General features: G+C 38.6%; 1 protein-coding gene across 1 annotated transcript in view; it reads right to left on the reverse strand.

The window, feature by feature from the left end:
- Window positions 1-20,534, reverse strand: part of TASOR2 (transcription activation suppressor family member 2) — a 69,668-nt gene that overhangs the window by 46,164 nt on the left and 2,970 nt on the right. The window contains exons 2-9 of the mRNA XM_063448290.1: window positions 15,592-15,720; window positions 14,561-14,580; window positions 12,152-12,251; window positions 11,537-11,637; window positions 10,849-10,952; window positions 3,932-4,004; window positions 3,763-3,837; window positions 133-849 (exon numbers count right to left, since the gene is read on the reverse strand). Of these exons, the coding sequence (XP_063304360.1) occupies window positions 133-849; window positions 3,763-3,837; window positions 3,932-4,004; window positions 10,849-10,952; window positions 11,537-11,637; window positions 12,152-12,251; window positions 14,561-14,580; window positions 15,592-15,617 (1,216 nt within the window). The 5' untranslated portion in view covers window positions 15,618-15,720. The remainder of the gene's footprint in view (window positions 1-132; window positions 850-3,762; window positions 3,838-3,931; window positions 4,005-10,848; window positions 10,953-11,536; window positions 11,638-12,151; window positions 12,252-14,560; window positions 14,581-15,591; window positions 15,721-20,534) is intronic.

Below are 20,534 nucleotides of genomic sequence, written 5' to 3' on the forward strand. Positions count from 1 at the left end.
TATTTTTTTTTCAGGAAAGACTATGTAACATTTTCTCAAATAAGAATTCTCAGTATCATGATCAGTCAACCGCATTGCCTACCAGTTTATCAACAGTGAAGGTAAAATATATACGGACATAAGTTAACTAACCTCTTTTTCTTTTGTGCGATAACTGAGGGCTGGCAAGTTTTAGCATAGTTTTGCTTGTAGAACTGACCAGTGTCTGCTCTTCAGAATGTGAACTATTCATTTGAATGTCTGATTTAGCCTCCCTTTTCTCAGGAGATGGAGAAGACATCTGAATTTTTGTAGCTTTGCCTTTCCTTGATCCTTTCTTTTTGCCTTTTTTTGAAGGGCTTTTCTTTTCATGTACTTTACCGTTTGGCTCTTGTGTAGCGTTTGACTCCGGTCTAGTCTCTGCTGCCTGTGAGTCATGCACAGTTACCCCAATTACCTTAATACTAGACCCATTATCCACATTCATGTCTGGAGATTCTTCAGCCACAAGGGTTAATGCAGTTAGCACAGATACACAGAAATTAAATGGGGATGAAATGTAAGCCTGCAGCTTTGCAAAGTCAGTACGACTGCAGCCTTCCTCACCACTCTTTCCTGTGTTTACATAAGGATCCTCACGCAAGACAGGTGCAGGGTCCAGAAGATGCATGCCAAGCTCTGAAGAGTCCTTTTTCTTTTGGAGGACAGCATAGTTTTTCAAATACTGTTCCACTAAAGCATCAGGGAAAAGCTCCTTCTCCTTGCCTGAATTGCTGGTTTCCGAGATGGCATACTGAAGACATGGCAATAAATGTGTCACTTTTAAAGATATGTCTTGCTTTGTGAACTTGCTTTTCCATTCTTCTGCCTCTGCAATGAAAAAATATTTCTTTAACCACTGTGTTATGTTTCCTCTGTAAAAGCATTAGAAAATAATACGGAGTTTGTTTCAACAAGTAGTATTACTTTTCTGAAGTCTGTTATGAAAGTTTATACTAGTGCTATACAAATTCCAGTAAAAAGGCCTACAAATGCCTACCCATATATGTATTTTCTGAAGAAAAAGATCAAGTGAATTGTTCATACATCCAAGCTCCTTTTAGAGACAATTAACACTACTTGTATGAGGAGTACCAATCCATTTAAAAATTAATTTATACCCCACAGGTTAATGATTCCTCTAGTGACAACTACAAATGTTACATTTCTGCTGATCTGCACAAAAGAGATGCTTTTAATATAAAACTGCATCCTCTCATTGTAGAAGTGAACATTCAGTGCAGGGTAGTCTATTAAATATTTTTTTCATTATAAACATTTATAATAAAATAAAAGTATTGGCGATCTATTTCCAAACATGTTAACCTAATATGCTGGCTGGAGTAGGATGGATCCTCAATTGTGTCACATCCATTTAAAAGTACATAATCACTATAGATAACCTCACTGACACCACAGTTTTTTGCCTGAAGATTTGGAATGTCAAACTCCAGAAGTATATGGGCAAACCATATCATTTTGAATACCACTAGCCCCTCACATGCCCTGTCCACCTTTTGAGTCAATCTCTGTCTTTACACTTCTCTCCTTTCCCTACATTTCATCTGAGCATTTCTTCTTTTTCCTACTCTCATCTATCTATCCCTCGTTTTGCGTGAGAATCTTGGCCTTTGTTTTACTAACTTTAGTAATTCAGGACTTATTGTATTTAAATATAAATATAATTGCTGTATATTTTAAATAACTGGACTTGTCACAAACATAAAAGCAAAATGAAAGGAAGTCACTACGATTGATCGTTTTTAAATATGAACCTTTTATTAACCTCCATATAAAATTCTATTTAACATTAGACATAAACAAGCAAGCAAAAAAGTATATAATATATCTATAAACATAAACAAAAAAAGAGCAAGTGTGTAAAATATATTTACATCCAGATACTGCCCTACATGACATCCCATGACTTCAGAATGCCACACTTTTTTTTTTTTTTGAGCAGGCCCATACTCGCCATAGCATAAACAAGACAATTTTCTTGGGCTTAGAAGGAAAACAAAGGTATAGATAACCCGATACCCGCAGAGCAGGGAGGTAAGGGGTGGCTTAACAGGTTAATTCTGGCATTATTAGCCTCATTTTGGCATTTAGGTGTCATTGAACTTTTGAGAGGAAGCGACTCACATGATCTTTCTTAAACATAATATGCCATTTTCAAATCAGTCTAAGCACCTTGCATATGTCCTAATGGTCATGTTCAACACATCAAGCAAATGTGGTCTATTTAAAGGAACACTATACTCACCAGAACAACTACATTAAGTTGTAGTTGTTCTAGTGACTAGAGTCCGTCCCTGCAGCATTTTCATGTGAACACTGCCTTTCAGAGAAACATCTCAAGTGGCAGTTATTCAATTGGCCACTAGAGGTCCTTTCTGGGTCAGTGCTGCACTGACGTTAAGCGTCTTCCGGCTGGAGACACTGAACATTAATCATAGAGATGCATTGACTCAATGCATCTCTACGATGAAATGCTGATTGGCCAGCGCTGCACTGCACTTGGCTCTGTCCCCCGTCCCGCCTCCTTGGCTCAGATCATCAGTGTTGCCCCTCAGCCAATCTAATGCTTTCCCATAGAAAATAGTGTTTGTAACACTATAGGGTCAGGAATGCACATTTGTATTCCTCATCCAGTAGTGTTCCTTTAATGATGTTGTAAAATTTATGTTGGATAACACTGGTTGGGTCTTTTATTATGTGTTTCAAAAGTTAAATTTACCTTTATAGTGCCCACTCAGTGCAGGTTTAGTTGAATATTTTGTAATTTATTTTTTGACAGATTATTCATGTATATCCTGGTATGCAACAATCGTCTTGGGAGAAAATAAGTGCATCTCATCTCATTTACTACATTTTTATAATGTACCGTATAAGTCGAGTTTTTCAGCACATTTTTTGTGCTGAAAAACCCCAACTCGACATACTCGAGTCAATGTCTGTATTATGGCAACTTACATTGCCATAATACAGACAAGGGGCTGTTGGGGGCTTGGCAGGAAGCGTTTACTTACCTCTCCTGCAGCTCCTGTCAGCTCCCTCCTCCTCTGCGCCGGTCCGGTCAGCTCCCTCTGCAAGTCCCAGTGTAAGTCTCACGAGAGCCGCGGGGTCATAGCGTTGCCACGGGTTACCGTGGCAACGCTCTGCGCGGCCGCGAGACTTACACTGGGACTTGCAGAGGGAGCTGACCGGACCGGCGCAGAGGAGGAGGGAGCTGACAGGAGCTGCAGGAGAGGTAAGTAAACACTCGCTGCCAGCCCCCCTCCTACAGCCCATCCACTGGACCACCAGGGAATGAGAGCCCCCCTCCCTGCCATGTATCAAGCAGGGAGGGGGGACAAAAATCAAATTAAATAATAAAATAAATATTACAATAAAAAAATAATAATAAAAACAAAATATTACTAATAAAACAAAAAATAATAATTTAAAAATAATAAAAATGCCCACCCCCCACCAAGGCTCTGCATCACACACACACACACTGCATTCATACACACACTGCAAATAAATATTCAATTAATATAATTCTTTTAGGATCTAATTTTCTTTAAAAATTTACCAGTAGCTGCTGCATTTCCCACCCTAGTCTTATACTCGAGTCAATAAGTCAGTTTTTGGGGGTAAAATTAGGGGTCTCGGTTTATATTCGGGTCGGCTTATACTCGAGTATATACGGTATATATACACACACAAAATAAATGGTGACAATTTGAATCTTTTTACCTATTTCTCCTACTATCTTCGTATGAGGGAATACAAATAGGACAATAAAACGAGAGGAATCATCCTGTGTCAATTCTGTTCAAAACAAAAATAAGAGTTTAATTACACACATCACAACAGGAAACTAATTTTTATTTATTTATTTTTTAAATAAAAATCCTTTATTTACCTTTGTTGGGCTGAAATACTGAGGACGGCAACAAAATAAGAACTCCCTGGTCATTCAAAAACGTGACTAATGCCTACAAGTAGATAATTACAAACATTAATTATGATTTCTCTGACAGTAAAATAAGTTAAACAGCCATTAAAAGATTACATTTGGTTTTCTTATTGTATTTGCCGTCACAAAATAAAACCGTATGTAACATTTCGCATTCTAATTATTGTAGGACAAGTTCTTGATAGTTCTGAACACTCACAAACCGATATGGGTGGCTCATTGTGGCTAGCTAAAGCTATTGTGGCTAGCTAAAGCAGTATGTTATATATTTGGCATCCTGGGATATGCTAGTCAAAAGTTTTGAAAAGTTATGTTTGTTTCATAAGCATTCTAATTTTTACTTTCACGGTCAGTGTCCTTCTCTGATTCTGAATGTTATCACATTAACTAGCTGAAAACAAGCATCATTGGTCAGTATAGAATACTTAACATTATATAACTACCACTAACCTTATGCAACAGTCAGTTTAAAGATTCCCTGTAATGCCAAGGAGTACGCTTGGCCTACTTCTGCAGGATGTTGTTTTGATATGTACAGAAATAAACATCATACGTATTAAGGAATGTGACACTTTGCCAAGCCATATCTCACTGTGGTGGCTACTGACATCTTAAAGCATGTCTGAAATTTGAACTGCTGTCAACTTTTTGTCAATTCCCATAGTGGTCTTAAAGGCATCCACCTTCTTGTTCATTACATGATTAGATCTATTAAAAGGCTTTACATGAACTATAGGTCATAACGGTTTCAAAGAGAAATCTGATATTTTTCCCCCAACTGTATTATTTTTACCTACATTTTGCTGCTGGCCATGTAATTCCTGTAATGTAGAGTTTACATTTCTAAATAATGGTTTAACCCATGACCCTCAAGAAAGGAGCAAGACTGTTGACAGATGACACTTTGAAAGGTACACTCTAAGCACTAAAATGACTTTAGCTAAAATGGATACTATAGTGTTAGGAACACGAAGTTGTATTTTTAACACTATAGTTCCCTCTGCCTCACCCCTACCGATAAAGGGTTAAAAGCCTTCAATGCCCTGCTCCTCCAACATCATCCAATAGACATTAATAGGGACACTGTACCCAGACCATTTCAATTAGCTTAAGTGGTCTGGGTGCCTATAGTGTCCCTTTAATGAAGTGATATAGATGTATAAATCATGTCCTTGCAGTCTCACTGCTCAATTCTATGCCATTTAATAGTTAAACCACTGTTTATGCAGCTCTGGCCACACCTCCCCTGGCTGAGACTCACACAGACTCTACACATTTTTTTTGTTATTAACATTCGTATTGAAGATTTTTCAATACTACAAGAAATGCAACAAGAAAAAAGTAACAAGAGTTGCGCATGTGTCTAAACGAAGAGTCACCAAAAAATAAATAAAAAATGGTGAAACTATGGACATAACCCAGACCCAATATCAAAAGTTAAAGGGAAACTATAGAGCTAGGAATACAAAGTTGTATTCCTAGCACTATAGTACCCCCCTACCTAGCCCTGTAGCCAATAAAGGGTGAAAAACCCTTTTGTCACTTACTTGATGCCAGCATCTATGTCTCTTTGCAGACATCAGCTGGTGAAGGAGATCTAATGCGCATGTGCGGCGAGGATTGGGATCGCGTTAGGATTTCCTCAGAGGAAAGCACTGAAGCAACGCTTTCCTTTTGAGTTTTAGCAGACGCTGGATGTCCTCATGCAAAACGTGAGGATGTCCAGCATCAGTTAGGGGACCGAAAGTCTGCTAAGGACCCAGAAGCGCCACTAGGGGCTGTCTGGTAGATAGCCATTACAGGTGGAATTAACCCTGCAAGGTAATAATTGCTGTTACTCAATAACTGCAATAATTACTGCACCCAGACCACTTTAATGAGTGGAAGTGTCGGTCTACCTACAGTGTCCCTTTAAGGTTGTGACCAAAGCATGTAGGTAGGACAAAAGACAAAAAAATAAATAAATAAAAAACCTTGGTAAGGAGAGACTCCCAGAAAGATCTAATATTGGGACAGCACCGGTAACAATGCAGTTACGCAAGTAGACATAGTGCCAATGTTAGCCCTAGCCAATTGGGAGAGATTAATATACCAGCGTGGCAGCACATTGTAATAAAATCCCTTATTCAGAATTGATTAATATGCATTGTGAAGATATCAATCAAGTCATCCTTTTCTACTTTGTTGCCCAGATCAGCCTCCCATTTGTAAGTATTGTGCTCTCTGTCTGGGTAAGATAATGAAATAAAATGGTAGTACAGTATGGAAATCAGTCCTATTTTCTTACGTGAGATTAAGGCCTGTACAACTACTGCACAAAGTAGAAGTTGATTAGCCAGAAAAAATGGAAGTTTAAATTTCTCCACCAGGTGTGCTATAGTGACAAACGAGACCTACGCCACCACGTGGCAGACGTTGGCAAGTCCCTTTGGACTTGGGAAAAGTCCCCTCTGTGATATCTAGATTATGAAAAAGATAATGTAGTCTGCTACACTCTGTGGAGAGAGCACCTATAACCCTGAGTGCTGCAGTACTGGGCTTAAGTGGCTTAGGGTGCCACAAGAGGGTAGGTAATAGTCCAGTATGGCTTATCCCCTCCTACAAGGACAACCATCAGGTCTTGTTAGTAGTCCAATTTATATCGGATAGCATAGCAAATTAGGCTGCCTTATGGTAGATAAGAGAGTGTGCAACTGATAAGCACCCCACCCCTTTTTAACTTGCGCAATAAGGACTTAAAAAACCTGCTCCTTCTGCCTTCCAAATGAAAGTGTAAATATCTGCCTGGTGTGAAGTATGCATGAGTGGCAACAGTATGGAGAGAAACCGGTACAAGTCTTTAGGATGTAGTGTAATTTCATTCCATATTAGCTGTAATTAAATAAGAAATCTCTGATACTGCTGCTGGCATGAAAATAAATATTTTAAATTTAAAAAAAAAAAATGAATAAATGAAAACATATACCAAAGCTTCTTGAAAAAAATAAGATGATATTATATATTTAAAAAAAAAGATATTTATAGATACCAGATTTACTAACCAAACATGATAAACAAACAAGATACCAGTAAAAGAAACTCATTTGAGTCAACAAAAAAAACTTAAAAGTACAGAGCGGAGTGCAAAAAACATTAGGTTTCACTTTCTGTTTAAAATGGAAAGTGGAAGCAAAGTCCACATGAATGGAATAAAAGCAGAGTTGTGTAGAAATGGATGAAGATTCAGAAATGAGTTGCTGCACATAAACTAGTTAATTCCATTCTTCTTGTGGATTTTTGGATTTCATAAAAAACATTTGACCCGGAGCTGCACTAAAATCTAAAAATGACAACTGATGCAACTATCAAGATCACACCTTCACACTGAGAGACTACACAACACATCTGAAGAGGTAAAGTAAGAGTTTACATATTACATAAAATTGATCAGCAAGTTTTCTTTTTCCTTTCTTTGCACAATAATTGTAACACAACAGTTGTAAAGCTAGTTCTATATCCACTGCATGCATTATTTGTACAGAAGGTAATTTAAAGGAACACTAGTCACCTAAATAAAGCAGTTTTAGTGTATAGATCATTCCCCTGCAATTTCACTGCTCAATTCACTGTCATTTAGGAGTTAAATCACTTTGTTTCTGTTTATGCACCCCTAGCCACACCTACCCTTGCTATGATTGACAGAGCCTGCATGAAAAAGAAACTGGTTTCACTTTCAAACAGATGTAATTTACCTTAAATAACTGTATCTCAATCTCTAAATTGAACTATAATCACATATAGGAGGCTCTTGCAGGGTCTAGCAAGCTATTAACATAGCAGGGGATAAGAAAATCTTAATTAAACAGAACTTGCAATAAAGAAAGCCTAAATAGGGCTCTCTTTACAGGAAGTGTTTACGGAAGTCACATGCAGGGAGGTGTGACTAGGGTTCATAAACAAAGGGATTTAACTCCTAAATGGTAGAGGATTAAGCAGTGAGGCTGCAGGGGCATGTTCTATACACCAAAACTGCTTCATTAAGCTAAAGTTGTTCAGGTGACTATAGTGTCCCTTTAATTTTAAGACAGACAAATCACTTAATATGTTGTGAAATATGCCCATTAGGATTGTGAATTTAAAGACACAAACCTTAAAAATGCAAGGAAATAAAAAGTAGGAAATAGTATTCAACAAAAACAACAACGACATGTTTTTAAAATACTCATAAAGGGGCACTGCATTTTGGAATTAAGAAACCAAGAATTTGAAATTAAAGGAATATTCTAATCATCCTAATTATTTCAGTGTGATTTAAAGAAATTTTGAGGAATACAGCTTTGTATTCCGAATGCTATAGTGTTCTTTTAAGCACGGCCAATACAGGACCTGTCTCACTGGTTGAGATCTCTTAGCCAATAAGTGTGTGACATATTTGACCGATATGGCACCATGGCAACATACCCATTGCAGTTGAAATTGATGCATCAACAATAATTTCCCATGGCTGTCATCCAAACACCATTGTCCACTGAACAACAAGTCACAGAAACCTTTACTGAGATGAATAACTGTATTATTGGAGACACATTACAGAATGGTACAGACAGAAAGAGAGAGTTGTATCATACGCATATGAAAAGAAGGTATTTTAAATTGGATGTATGGTGAAAATGCAAAATGCTACAATTTTTTTTTACATTTGCAAAAATAAAGCAAATTTGATTATAAAATTCAGGTAATAGTTATTATTACTGGTATTTGTAAAGCGCCAACATATTCCACAGAGCAGTACAATCAGGGAAAACCGACAGTACAGTACAGGTGGCCCTCATTAAGCGACGGCTCCTACTTACGACCATGCGTAAGCGAGAGCCGTCGTGGGGATCCCCTGCTCTGGTGCACATGTCTATGTTCGGGGAAACGTCCCCGAACATAGACAAACACACGAGAGAAGGGAATCCCTCAAATCTATATTCGGGGAAATTTCCCCGAACATATATTATATGGATTCCCAGCTCTCGTGCTTTCGTCTATATTCTGGGAAGTTTCTCCGAACATAGACATACGCACCAGAGCAGGGAATCCCCACGACGGCTACCTACCTGTTTTACGACAGCTCCCACTTAAGACCAGGCGTAAGTGCAAGCCATTGTGGGGATTCCCTGCTCTGGTGCGCATGTCTATGTTCGGAGAAACTTCCCCGAATATAGACGAATGCACGAGAGCTGTGAAAAACTCAGGTTGCAAAGCAAGAAGTGTTAGGGTACCAGGTTGCTGCTGTGACTCCTGGATTACCCTGCAGGCATGAAGAAGTAAAGTATGCAGTAGCAGATTCAGGCAAGGACTGAAAGTTAGGACTAGGCACCATGATCCTGTGACAACATTCCAAGTCACACTAATTTAGCACAGCCATTATTAATGAGTACAAAATAAAATAAAAATAAAACCAAACACAAGGAACAACCTTAAACGAAAAGCTGCCTCCCTAAAGGCACACTCCAAAAGCCTATGAAGACAAGATATACACACAAAAAAAGGTGGAATAAATCACACCTAATGGGGGCGCTAATCGTAAGGAATGTATAATGCCCTGAAAGGGATAGTAAAGTAATAAAGCTCTATATACAATAGAGTAATCTCTTAGAAAAAGTATTTTTTATTCTGCATCACAGTGCAGTAAATCCATGTAAAAAAAAGCATTAAAACAAGATATAAAAATCTCCAATATACAAATAATACACAGTGGACAGTCCTATTGCGAGACCTGGGAACAAAATGCCCTGCATAAACCACTATATAGCCAGAGTAAAGTATAAGATAGACTGAGCAGCTCCTGGTCGCGACCTCCAGGGCTGAAGTATACTTGCAACTCGGTCAGTGGTAATGATGTTAAGGTCTCTGGACGTCGGCTGGATGATGAATGGGGCTCAACGCGTTTCGTCCCGCTGTATTCGGGACTTCCTCAGGAGCTGTGGATGGCCTCTGTTCCTTCCGGGGTCTCCTCTTATCTTCTAAGTTTCGCGCCCAAATTCCAGAGACCTTAACATCATTACCACTGACCGAGTTGCAAGTATACTTCAGCCCTGGAGGTCGCGACCAGGAGCTGCTCAGTCTATCTTATACTTTACTCTGGCTATATAGTGGTTTATGCAGGGCATTTTGTTCCCAGGTCTCACAATAGGACTGTCCACTGTGTATTATTTGTATATTGGAGATTTTTATATCTTGTTTTAATGCTTTTTTTACATGGATTTACTGCACTGCGATGCAGAATAAAAATTACTTTTTCTAAGAGATTACTCTATTGTATATAGCTTTATTACTTTACTATCCCTTTCAGGGCATTATACATTCCTTACGATTAGCGCCCCCATTAGGTGTGATTTATTCCACCTTTTTTTGTGTGTATACATTATTAATGAGTTACTCATTGATTTAGAGTTTGCATGGCGTCTGGAGTCTGTATATGAAGTGTTTCACTATGAAATACTATGAAATACTGTACAAACACCCTTCTGCTCCTGGGAGTGTAAATTCACCTCTGCCATCGTCATTGGGTATCATTACATAGCCGGAAACTCAAATATAAATTCTGTGACTCTTGGATGTCTGTCATCAACATATGCATCATATTCACGTTTACACAAGTCTGGTTCTGACAACTATGGGCTTTGAATACCAACAACAGGAACACAAAACAAAATCATAAAAAATGTACTATTGATTAAATTAAATTAAACAAGTGTGACATAAAAAAATAAGAGGCCTTGGACATGCTTGCTTTTTAACAAAAAAACAACAAAAAAACAACAAAAAAAACCATGAGGGACGCAAATTGAACACTTCTTGCACTCCTCTGTTACATCAAAATGTGCTATTCTTACCAGTTCTTTGTCTTGCATCCACTGTTGTAATCTCCCCAGGTGACTTCCATCATTATTAGAGGTCAACACTTGATAAAAGCTGCAGTATACACTTTCACAACACACTAGCAAAAGGAAAAACACCATGAAGCAACATGAAAAACAGCACAAAAGCAAGCAAACAATATTTTTTAGCTCTTTACTAAAATGCACTCCTGCGTTTAACATCGGTCTTAGCTTACCATATTCCATAAGATTTTTAAAGGTAATGTTGTTGCAAATAATATATATGAAATGAGCTTAACAGAGACCTAGAAGTAATGTGACAGGCCCAAACGAATTTAGTTATGTTATGTTGATTAGTTATCAAAAGCCTGCTGAATAACCACTTGGCAGCTGGTGCCAGTGAATTTGTACTACCAGAGAGGGCAGGGAATGGCATTATAATCATAACGGTGGGAAAATTAAATGTAAGAATACATACAGCTGGTATGTACATTACATTGCTAGATCTTCCCTGAATTATCAGTAAAAAAACAAAAATATCTTTACTGTTTTATAGAGGGACATCTCTACTAATGCAATGCCATAAAATATAGTATAATGTATAGTGGGTGACTTTTTAAACCCTTTTGCTAGGGTAAGTACTATTTTGTATTGCTTGAAAATGTAAAACTTTAATTAAAAAAATAAATACAAACTTAAATACCTTCTTGCCCAATCAAACTGGTCTTCTCAAATATGTCATCTGGTAATGTTTTTATCAGCTCAGGTAATTGAATTACTTCTTTAATTACAAGCTTCTCTGACCTGTATATGCAGAAAAGTAAAATGTGTAATACAACTGTATGAAGGAATGATACATCTGAGAGCTGAAATACTTTCTAAGAGTACTGGCAGCTAACCAATTCCTGATCAAATACTGTATGACACTTTGCACAAATCTTGAATGTTTTGTGCTGCTGTATCCTATGAATCTGCAGACTGTTTATTGCAGCTCTGTGACCCTATACTTACCTTGCTTCAATCTGTTGCTCTTCTCTTTCTCACCAGTCTGTTCTTTTTTGACAATTTTCTCCTAAAATATATAATGCAAAGTATAGACTACTTTGCCTTGTATATATTTTTCCTTCACTAGACAAAGCATGTCGCTAGAAAGAGCTTGGGGAATAAGGCATTTTCTAGCTTACTGTGAGACCATTTCTATGAAGGCTAACACCAACAATGCTTAGTTACAAATGACTGTTTTGTGTTACAATTTTTTTCAATTGGTGAGAACTATATATACATTCAAATTAAGCAAGTTCCTATTGCAAATACTTACAATTGAGATGGAATACAGCAATTGAAAGGAGACTGGAAAGCCAAGTCACATATCAGTTGGTCATGCACATACAACTGTCCCTTCCAAACATTGTAAATAGCTAAAGAAGAAAATTCAAATAAGAGCGCATGTATAACAAAACAGATTTATTTTAAAACACTGACATTATTTAAAACAGTGCAGTCCAACTTCTTTGGTGTTCTTCAGGCTGCATTTTGTAGTACCAACTACTACATATAGCCATGTGAATAATAGAATAGTAATAGAATGTAATAGTCTGCACTCACGGTCTCTGTTTAAAACATAGCATTAATTCCTGTGTGGTTAAAATGTGCACACAGTGATGCCAAAACAGGTCGACGTTTCAGTCCCAGCGTGAGACTTTCCTCAGGACAGCATTTTAACCAAGAAGGAATAAACGCTACGTTTTAAACAGAGAACGTGAGTGCAGACTATTACATTCTATTACTAATTGTTTTGTAACTACCTGGCGTTCTCATAGTGAGTCGCATCACAGTCTGGGATGAATGTATGTAACTTCCGTGTGGGTGTATAATTATTATTATTGGCATTTATATGGCGCCAACAAATTCCGTAGAGCTTTACAATATTATAGTAGGGGGAGATTTAACAATAAATGAGACAATTACAAAAATTTACAAGAACAATAGATTGAAGAGGACCCTGTTCAAGGTGAGCTTACAGTCTAGAGGAGTTTGTTGTCAATGTTGTATGGGATATACCGTATATACTCGAGTATAAGCAGAGTTTTTCAGCAAATTTTTTGTGCTGAAAACCCCCAACTCGGCTTATACTCGAGTCACTGTCTGTATTATGGCAATTTACATTGCCATAATACAGACAGGGGGCTGTGGGGGATGCAGAGAGCGTTTACTTATCTCTCCTGCAGCTCCTGTCTGCTCCCTCCTTCTCCGCCCCGGTCCGTTCAGCACCTCTGTCAGCTCCCAGTGTAAGTCTCGCGAGAGCCGCGGGGTCATAGTGCGGCTCTCGCGAGACTTACAGTGTAAGCTGACAGAGGTGCTGAACGGACCGGCGCAGAGGAGGAGGGAGCTGCAGGAGAGGTAAGTAAGAGCTCTGCCAGCCCCCTCCTACACAGTGCCCATCCACCGAACCACCAGGGAGTGAGAGCCCCCCTCCCTGCCATGTATCAAGCAGGGAGGGGGGACGGAAACAAATAAAAATTATAAAAAAATAATAATATAAAAAAATAAAAAATAATAATAATAATAATTAAAAAAAATTATATAACAAAAAAAACCTATTAATATTAAAATAATCATAAAAAAATAATAAAAATGCCCACCCCCCACCAAGGCTCTGCATCACACACACACACTGCACTCATTATATACACACACTGTAAATAAATATTCAATTAATATAATTTTTTTAGGATCTAATTTTATTTAGAAATTTACCAGTAGCTGCTGCATTTCCCACCCTAGTCTTATAATCGAGTCAATAAGTTTTCCCAGTTTTTTGGGGTAAAATTAGGGGCTTCGGCTTATATTCGGGTCGGCTTATACTAGAGTATGTACGGTATATATCCCAGATCATACAGCTTCTGCAGTGAGCTCTCCCCAAAAAAAGTGACTCAATTTATATAAAAGAAACACTATAGCAGCTAGACCACTGCATCTCAGCAAAGATGCAATGATGAAATGGCAATGTTGTCATTGCAGGGTTAACTTGTCTCTAGTGGCTGTCACACTGACAGTCACTGGAGGCTCTTTCCCTGACATAGTGGAGTAAAACTTCACTAATAAAATCTTGATTATTCTAACCAAAGAATTGAAGCGGCACGCCAGAGACCAGAGCTGCGATGGAGAAATGGTAAGTTAAACTCACCTGTTTAACCCTTGCAGTGGGGGCAATGTCACCTAACTGACCACTATAGTGTTAAAGTGTTCCATTAAAGGACAACTGTCATCTCAAAAAACTTTTTTTGATATAATAATAATAATAATATCACATTTTAAAAAGAAATAGATTTTTGTTTGTTTTAAATGAAGTATATAGAGGTGGGGGAGGTGAGAGAAAATCTCATCCCTACCTTCAGTATATGACAGGATCCTTCAGTCATATACATGCACCTTGGGTCAGACAGAGTTTGAAAACAGACAGTCTCTCTGTTTTTTCCGGCTTCAGTCCCTGCTCAGAAGCAGGGAAGACTATAGAGACTAACTGTCAGTTTCCAAATACTGTCTGACCAAAGGTGTATGTATATGGCAGACTTTCAACAGTATTTTTGGTAATATAACACTGCATTTCAGGAGCAAAACAAATTATTCCAGAGGAAAAAATGAAAATGAAAAAAGAAGATAGATATAAAATCCAACCCAGCAAATGTAGTGTCCCTTTAAATGAACAAAATAACAGTTATCCTACCTTGTTCATGCAGCTGGAGCCTACAAAACAAAGAAAAATCAACATGTAAGCTTTGTAAAACAGGCAAATTATATGCATTAAAAATGGAATACATAGTTAACGTTTTGAAACTACAGAAAAAGAAAAGCATAAAAAAAAAACCCAAAAAACACATTCGCAATAAGTAGGCAACATATTAGCTGAACATGATTTTTTTTATTTTAAGTGCATATATATTTAAGGTTCAACAGAAATGTAGTAAAAGAATTGTATGTGTTGCACTTTCCACAGAATTACCAAAATTATTAATTTTTTTGCTTACAAGGGCACTATGTGTGTGAATTTAGGATTAGTATTTTTTTTTTTTTTTTTTTAAAGGGACACTCTTGTCGCCAGAACAACTACAGCTTATTGTATTTGTTCTAAGGAGTATAACCATTCCCTTCAAGCTATGGGGAGGGGATATATGGTGTTTTAACACTATAGGGTGAGGAATATGTGTTTGTGTTCCTGACCTTATAGTGTCCCTTTAAAAGATATCCAGAATTTCTACTATAGATAAACTAAAATATAAGTTTTCTATATTATTATTATTACTTATATAGCACACAATTATAGAATGGGGATATTTGAAGGCCATTCTCAAAAGAGCATATAATCTATGAGGATTTCAGGTAGTTGGATATATATCATTAGGTGTTTTGCCAAAGACACTTACTAGCAAGTGGTCTGATTGGGTTTTGAAACAGAGTTTACCAGTTCTAAGGCAGTGACATTACCACTGCTCTAATCGGCTATTTAAAAGGCAAACTGGCTCAATATGAATGTCTTTAGGAAATGCTGAGCTTTGACATTTATCAATACTAGAGTGCAAAAGCAGGAGGATATATACACATAAAAAAAAGGTACTGTTTTTTCCACTTCGCTAATTAAAAAGAATGCATCCGCTTTTAAATATGGGATGTTAGAATGATCATCTGTGGTAAGATTCAAACTTTCTATTTAGAGAAATATGAAATTCTGGAGATAGAAATTAAAGTGTGCTTACTTACCTATCACAGTCTGGTGATTCTGGCATATTAGGCGTATGGCTGATGATTTAGGAACCACAGTTATATATAAGCAGGGTTTTCTAATCTTCTATAAACTGCCATTTTGAGACTCATACATATGATGTAATACTAATGGACAGAGAAAAATAAAAAATTACTTGCATAATGCTAATTTTAAAACACTGCATTCTGTAATTATAGTTATTAGTAAAACTACATACACTAACTTTTTTTTTCCATCAAAGACACAAAAGGTAATGAAATAAACATGACCAGAATGTGAATTGACCAAAGATCTGATATTTTTATACTTTATCATCTTCATTATTTACTGATAGCTCCAAAGACCAACTTGTGTCTTAAGTAAAGTATTTTAAAGAGTGTTTAAAGGGACATTTCACTGCTTAAATACAATAAAAAGTATTTGCAAGCCACGTGCTCTGGGCAATTGCTGCCTCTTGAGTTTAATGCTACTGAGCTAAACAAACCAGGAAGCAACAGAACTAATTGTCTGATTGACAGCTGGGGTGTAACAAGGTTAAAGGACCACTCTAGTGCCAGGAAAACAAACTAGTTTTCCTGGCACTATAGGGTCTTTAGCTTCCCCCCACCCTCAGGGTCCCACTCCCGCTGGGCTCAAGGGGGCTGAGGGGTTAAACACTTACCATTCTCCAACGCCGGGCTCCCTCGGCGCTGGGGAACTCTCCTCCCGACGTCAGCGCTGAATGCGCATGCGTGGCAAGAGCTGCGCGAGCATTCAAACTGTCCATAGGAAAGCATTTCCCAATGCTTTCCTATGGACGTCAGTGTCTTCTCACTGTGATTTTTTACAGTGAGAAGCGCCTCTAGCGGCTGTCAGTGAGACAGCCACTAGAGGCTAAATTACCCCAAATGTAAACATAGCAGTTTCTCTGAAACTTATGTTTACAGCTGCAGGGTTAACCCTAGATGGACCTGGCACCCAGACCACATCAATGAGCTGAAGTGGTCTGGATGCCTATAGTGGTCCTTTAGTTTATAAAAGTGTAAATTTCTATTGAAATCTGCGCTTTCTGAAAAATGTATTTAAATAAAAGAAGAAAAAAACAAGCTAAAGTGCTTTAGGTGCTTACAGTGTTCCTTTACTACTTGGTCTGTGACATGAATTGGTTACAAAATGCATTGGTGGTTGCATCCATAACGGACTTAAAGGGGAACTTTCACTTCTCTAAAATTTACACCATTGAATTCACAATTATAGAAAAAAAAGCACATAACTTGTGCTAATCGTTTTTTTTTTGTTTGTTTTTTTATAGAGATATATATATATATATATATATATTTTACAAGTTTTGCATTTCACATTATAATTCAGTTGTGAAAAGATAAGGCCAGTGCAAACACTGAAAAAGAAACATTGATTTTGTTTTCCTCTCTGATTGCTTTTAAAGGATCACTATAGTGTCAGGAAAACAAACTCATTTTCCTGACACTATAGCATCCTTAGGACCCCCCCCCCCACCCTCAGGGCCCCCCTCCCCTGGGGCTCAAGCCCTTCAGCTACTTACCTTTATCCAACGCCGGGCTCCCTCAACGCTGATGACCTCTCCTCCCCCGCCAACGTCAGCTCCCAAGTGGAGCAGAATGCACATGCGTGGCAAGAGCCGCGAGCGCATTCAAACAGTCCATAGGAAAGCATTTCTCAATGCTTTCCTATGGACATTCTGCATGCTGGATGCAAATTTCACATCCAGCGTCGCAGAAGCGCCTCTAGCGGCTGTCAGGAAGACAGCCACCAGAGGTTGGATCAAACCTGCAATGTAAACATAGCAGTTCTCTGAAACTGCTATGTTTACATCTGAAGAGTTAAAACCTGGGGGAGCTGGCACCCAGACCACTTCATTGAGCTGAAGTGGTCTGGGTGACTATAGAATCCCTTTAATACTTTTGCCGCCTTGTGCCCATTATAGGTAAAGGGTGTGTATAATGTGTTTCTTTGTAAAATATTCTACTCCCCCCTTTCCGCATTGTTTTCCCATAAGGGCGTTGTCCCATTGTTTCACAGATCCATTTTGTTTCCTGAACTAAGTTATTTTTACTATGTCATTGGTGACTTATTGTACAAAGGTAAAACAGAACGGAAGGTAATTAGTTTATGTTTTTGCATAGTAGCTACTGTGCAATGTGTCTTGGTGTCAGGTAGGCAATTCAATTATGGAGTCGTAATCTAATTCTGTCCTAGACACCGGGGGGTGGGGGTGATGTGTGTGTGTGTGTGCGCGCGCGCTGTGGTTCATTAAAGTTAGTTCTACTTCACCCTTTACCAAGTCTCGGCTAGTGTTTGGGTGAAACTGCTATACATCTACATCACTGTATCCTGATCCAAAGCTCCAGAAAATCCCCAGTAAAGCTGTAGAGACTGGGGCACAAGCGTTCCAGGTTTGCCCCTGTGGCTGCTAGGAAGCAAGCTTGGCGGAGGTACCTAGCCAGGGTACAAGAAGCTCCGTCTCAGTTACCATCTGGGTTTTTTGCAAATACTGCAAGGTGCCCAGACAGTGACAGTGCCGCTTTAATTGAGACAACCGTTTGCAACCCTTTAAAAGAAATGGAACCTCTCATGATTAACAAAAGTTATAGATGGATTTCACTGTTCACTTGTGTAACTTCTTAAGAAGTGACAGTTCCTATTTAAAAGCCTGTGTTCTCTGAAAATTTCTGGAAGATTTAAAGCAATGCATCTTACCTTTTCTGATGACAAGCCAAAGAAAAAACAAAAATATGTCTTGGAAAAAAGACACTAGTTTTACACAGTTTTCTCAGGCTAACTTTTACAAACTTTCTTTGAATGTGGAGATTAATTATTCAGAAGAAATTCAAGATAACCGACAAAGAAAGTATGCACCATGTCTAGCTATGCCAACAAAAAAAAGTATGCAATATGTCAGGCTGCCAAAGTTTCTTGAGGAAGCAATTAAGGTGAGGGTCTTTGCTAACTAGTAAAGTTACTACTAGAGTCTCTCTTTTTGCAGAGAATGTAGTAGATCCATTTTTTTTTACACTGTTTACACTGATTCCCTGTTATTAGCATATACTCTTAGTGAAACAGTATGTTTATATTGTGTTTCTTTCTGCAAAGCAGTTTTATTAAAAGGAATACTATAGTGTCAGGAATACAAACATGTTTTCCTGACCGGCTGTTTGGTTCCCCCAGCCCCCTCCCCCCCCCCCTTAGATCGCTCTGAAAAGGTGAAATAACTCCCCTTTTCTCCCAAGCCAGTTATGCCATGGCTGGTGATCTCAACCAATCCAATGCTTTCACATAGGAAAGCACTGGGAGGCTATTGTGCACAATCAGCATCTCCTCATAGAGATGCATCAAATCAATGTATCTCTATGAGAGGCGTTCAGTGTCTCACGCCAGTGACTGCCACTAAAGATGTTAATAGGCTGTAGTTGTCCTGGTGACTATAGTGTCTCTTTAAGTCTAAGTCCTCTGTGACTTATTTTTGTACATTCCAATGAAAGTTGGTTTGTTTTCTTTCCAGACAACCAATGTCTTTGACTTCTTATACTACATGTGTTGTCACTGAGCTGGCTCCTAGTACATTAAAAAATATATTTATTCTTTTTAATGAAAGCTTTCATCCCCTCTCCTACTCCAACTACGTTTTAAAAAATCGTGCAATGTCATCTATACATTGTGCAATCAAATATATAGATTGGGAGAAATACAAATATTTAGAAATAGGTTTCTCTCCCCTGTCAATCAATTATTCAGCACAGAAGAACTGATTGCCAAGGAGAGCAGAAGGGCCCTCCCACAGGAGGTCTTTCTGCTCTCCAACCATGGCAAACTTTCATAACTACAGGTTATCCACATATACACTGCACTGCTGAGTGTTACGGACATCTACCAGGGTTGCTGGCCCTATGGACCTCATTACAGAAATACGCCACAATTAACGTAGTACACAGTCTTCCATTAAAAAACACATATTCCACTTCCAGACGGTTTACTCTTTGGTTCCTACACCAATTACTTATGACCAATCCTCCAGATGCCCCGAGGGTCAGCTCTTTTAAAATCTGTGTCATATCCTGACTTGAAGATTAAGGTGATTAAACCAGCAAAATGCCACATTATCGAGCGTGAAGCGCAGCCTGCACATACTACGTATTCAGTGAGGAATTATAAAGCACTGATACCCGACTTGAGAGCTATTTTGGGGCAGTTTCATGAAGGCGCTGTGGAATAAGCTGGCACTATATAAATACCAGTAATAATAATAATAATGTACACAACCTCCTGCCTACACAGCACCACACTGTACATTAGGTCACTGCCATTCTGTGCAATGAATTGGGGATTTGCTGCTCTCTTATCACGGCAGTTTATTGTTGAAGGTTGCAGAAAACCGTTACAGATGACAGCCAGCAATGCAAAATGGCCCCGGCTATTTTAGGCGGTATCCATAGCAACGCACACAAGAGGCAGGCTGCTTCATTGATCGCTCGGCTCCGCCCATTTCCCCGACGCGCCACGCAGGCATGGGGAGCCTGGGAGACCGCGGTGCATTGTTGTTGGTTTATATTTGCTTCCCGTTTCCCATGAGCCTCCGGTGCGCAATGCGTCGCACTTCCTGGTTATCGCTCAGAGAGGACGATTGCGTCACGTGTTCAGTGGTTCGCAGATAGAAAAGCACTTCCTGCTACTGCCAAGCCAGGGAGTGTGTGTGGACTGGCTGCCAGAGAGCGATGGGAGGGGCTAGCATGTTATATAAAAATACAAAGTAACACAAAGGGGTACACAATGAAGCTGGCAGTGTGCTATTGTAGCAGAGCGACTACAAGGTCTGCTACTGCTTATTTAATCAGTACAACAGATTCCTATAATTATTGATTCAGTTCAAGGACATTTCCCCAGAGAGCCTGACAAACAATGATATTTCAAAACACAAAATTCT

The sequence above is a fragment of the Pelobates fuscus genome, chromosome 3 (assembly GCF_036172605.1).
Source record: "Pelobates fuscus isolate aPelFus1 chromosome 3, aPelFus1.pri, whole genome shotgun sequence".
Classification (NCBI taxonomy): Eukaryota; Metazoa; Chordata; class Amphibia; order Anura; family Pelobatidae; genus Pelobates; species Pelobates fuscus.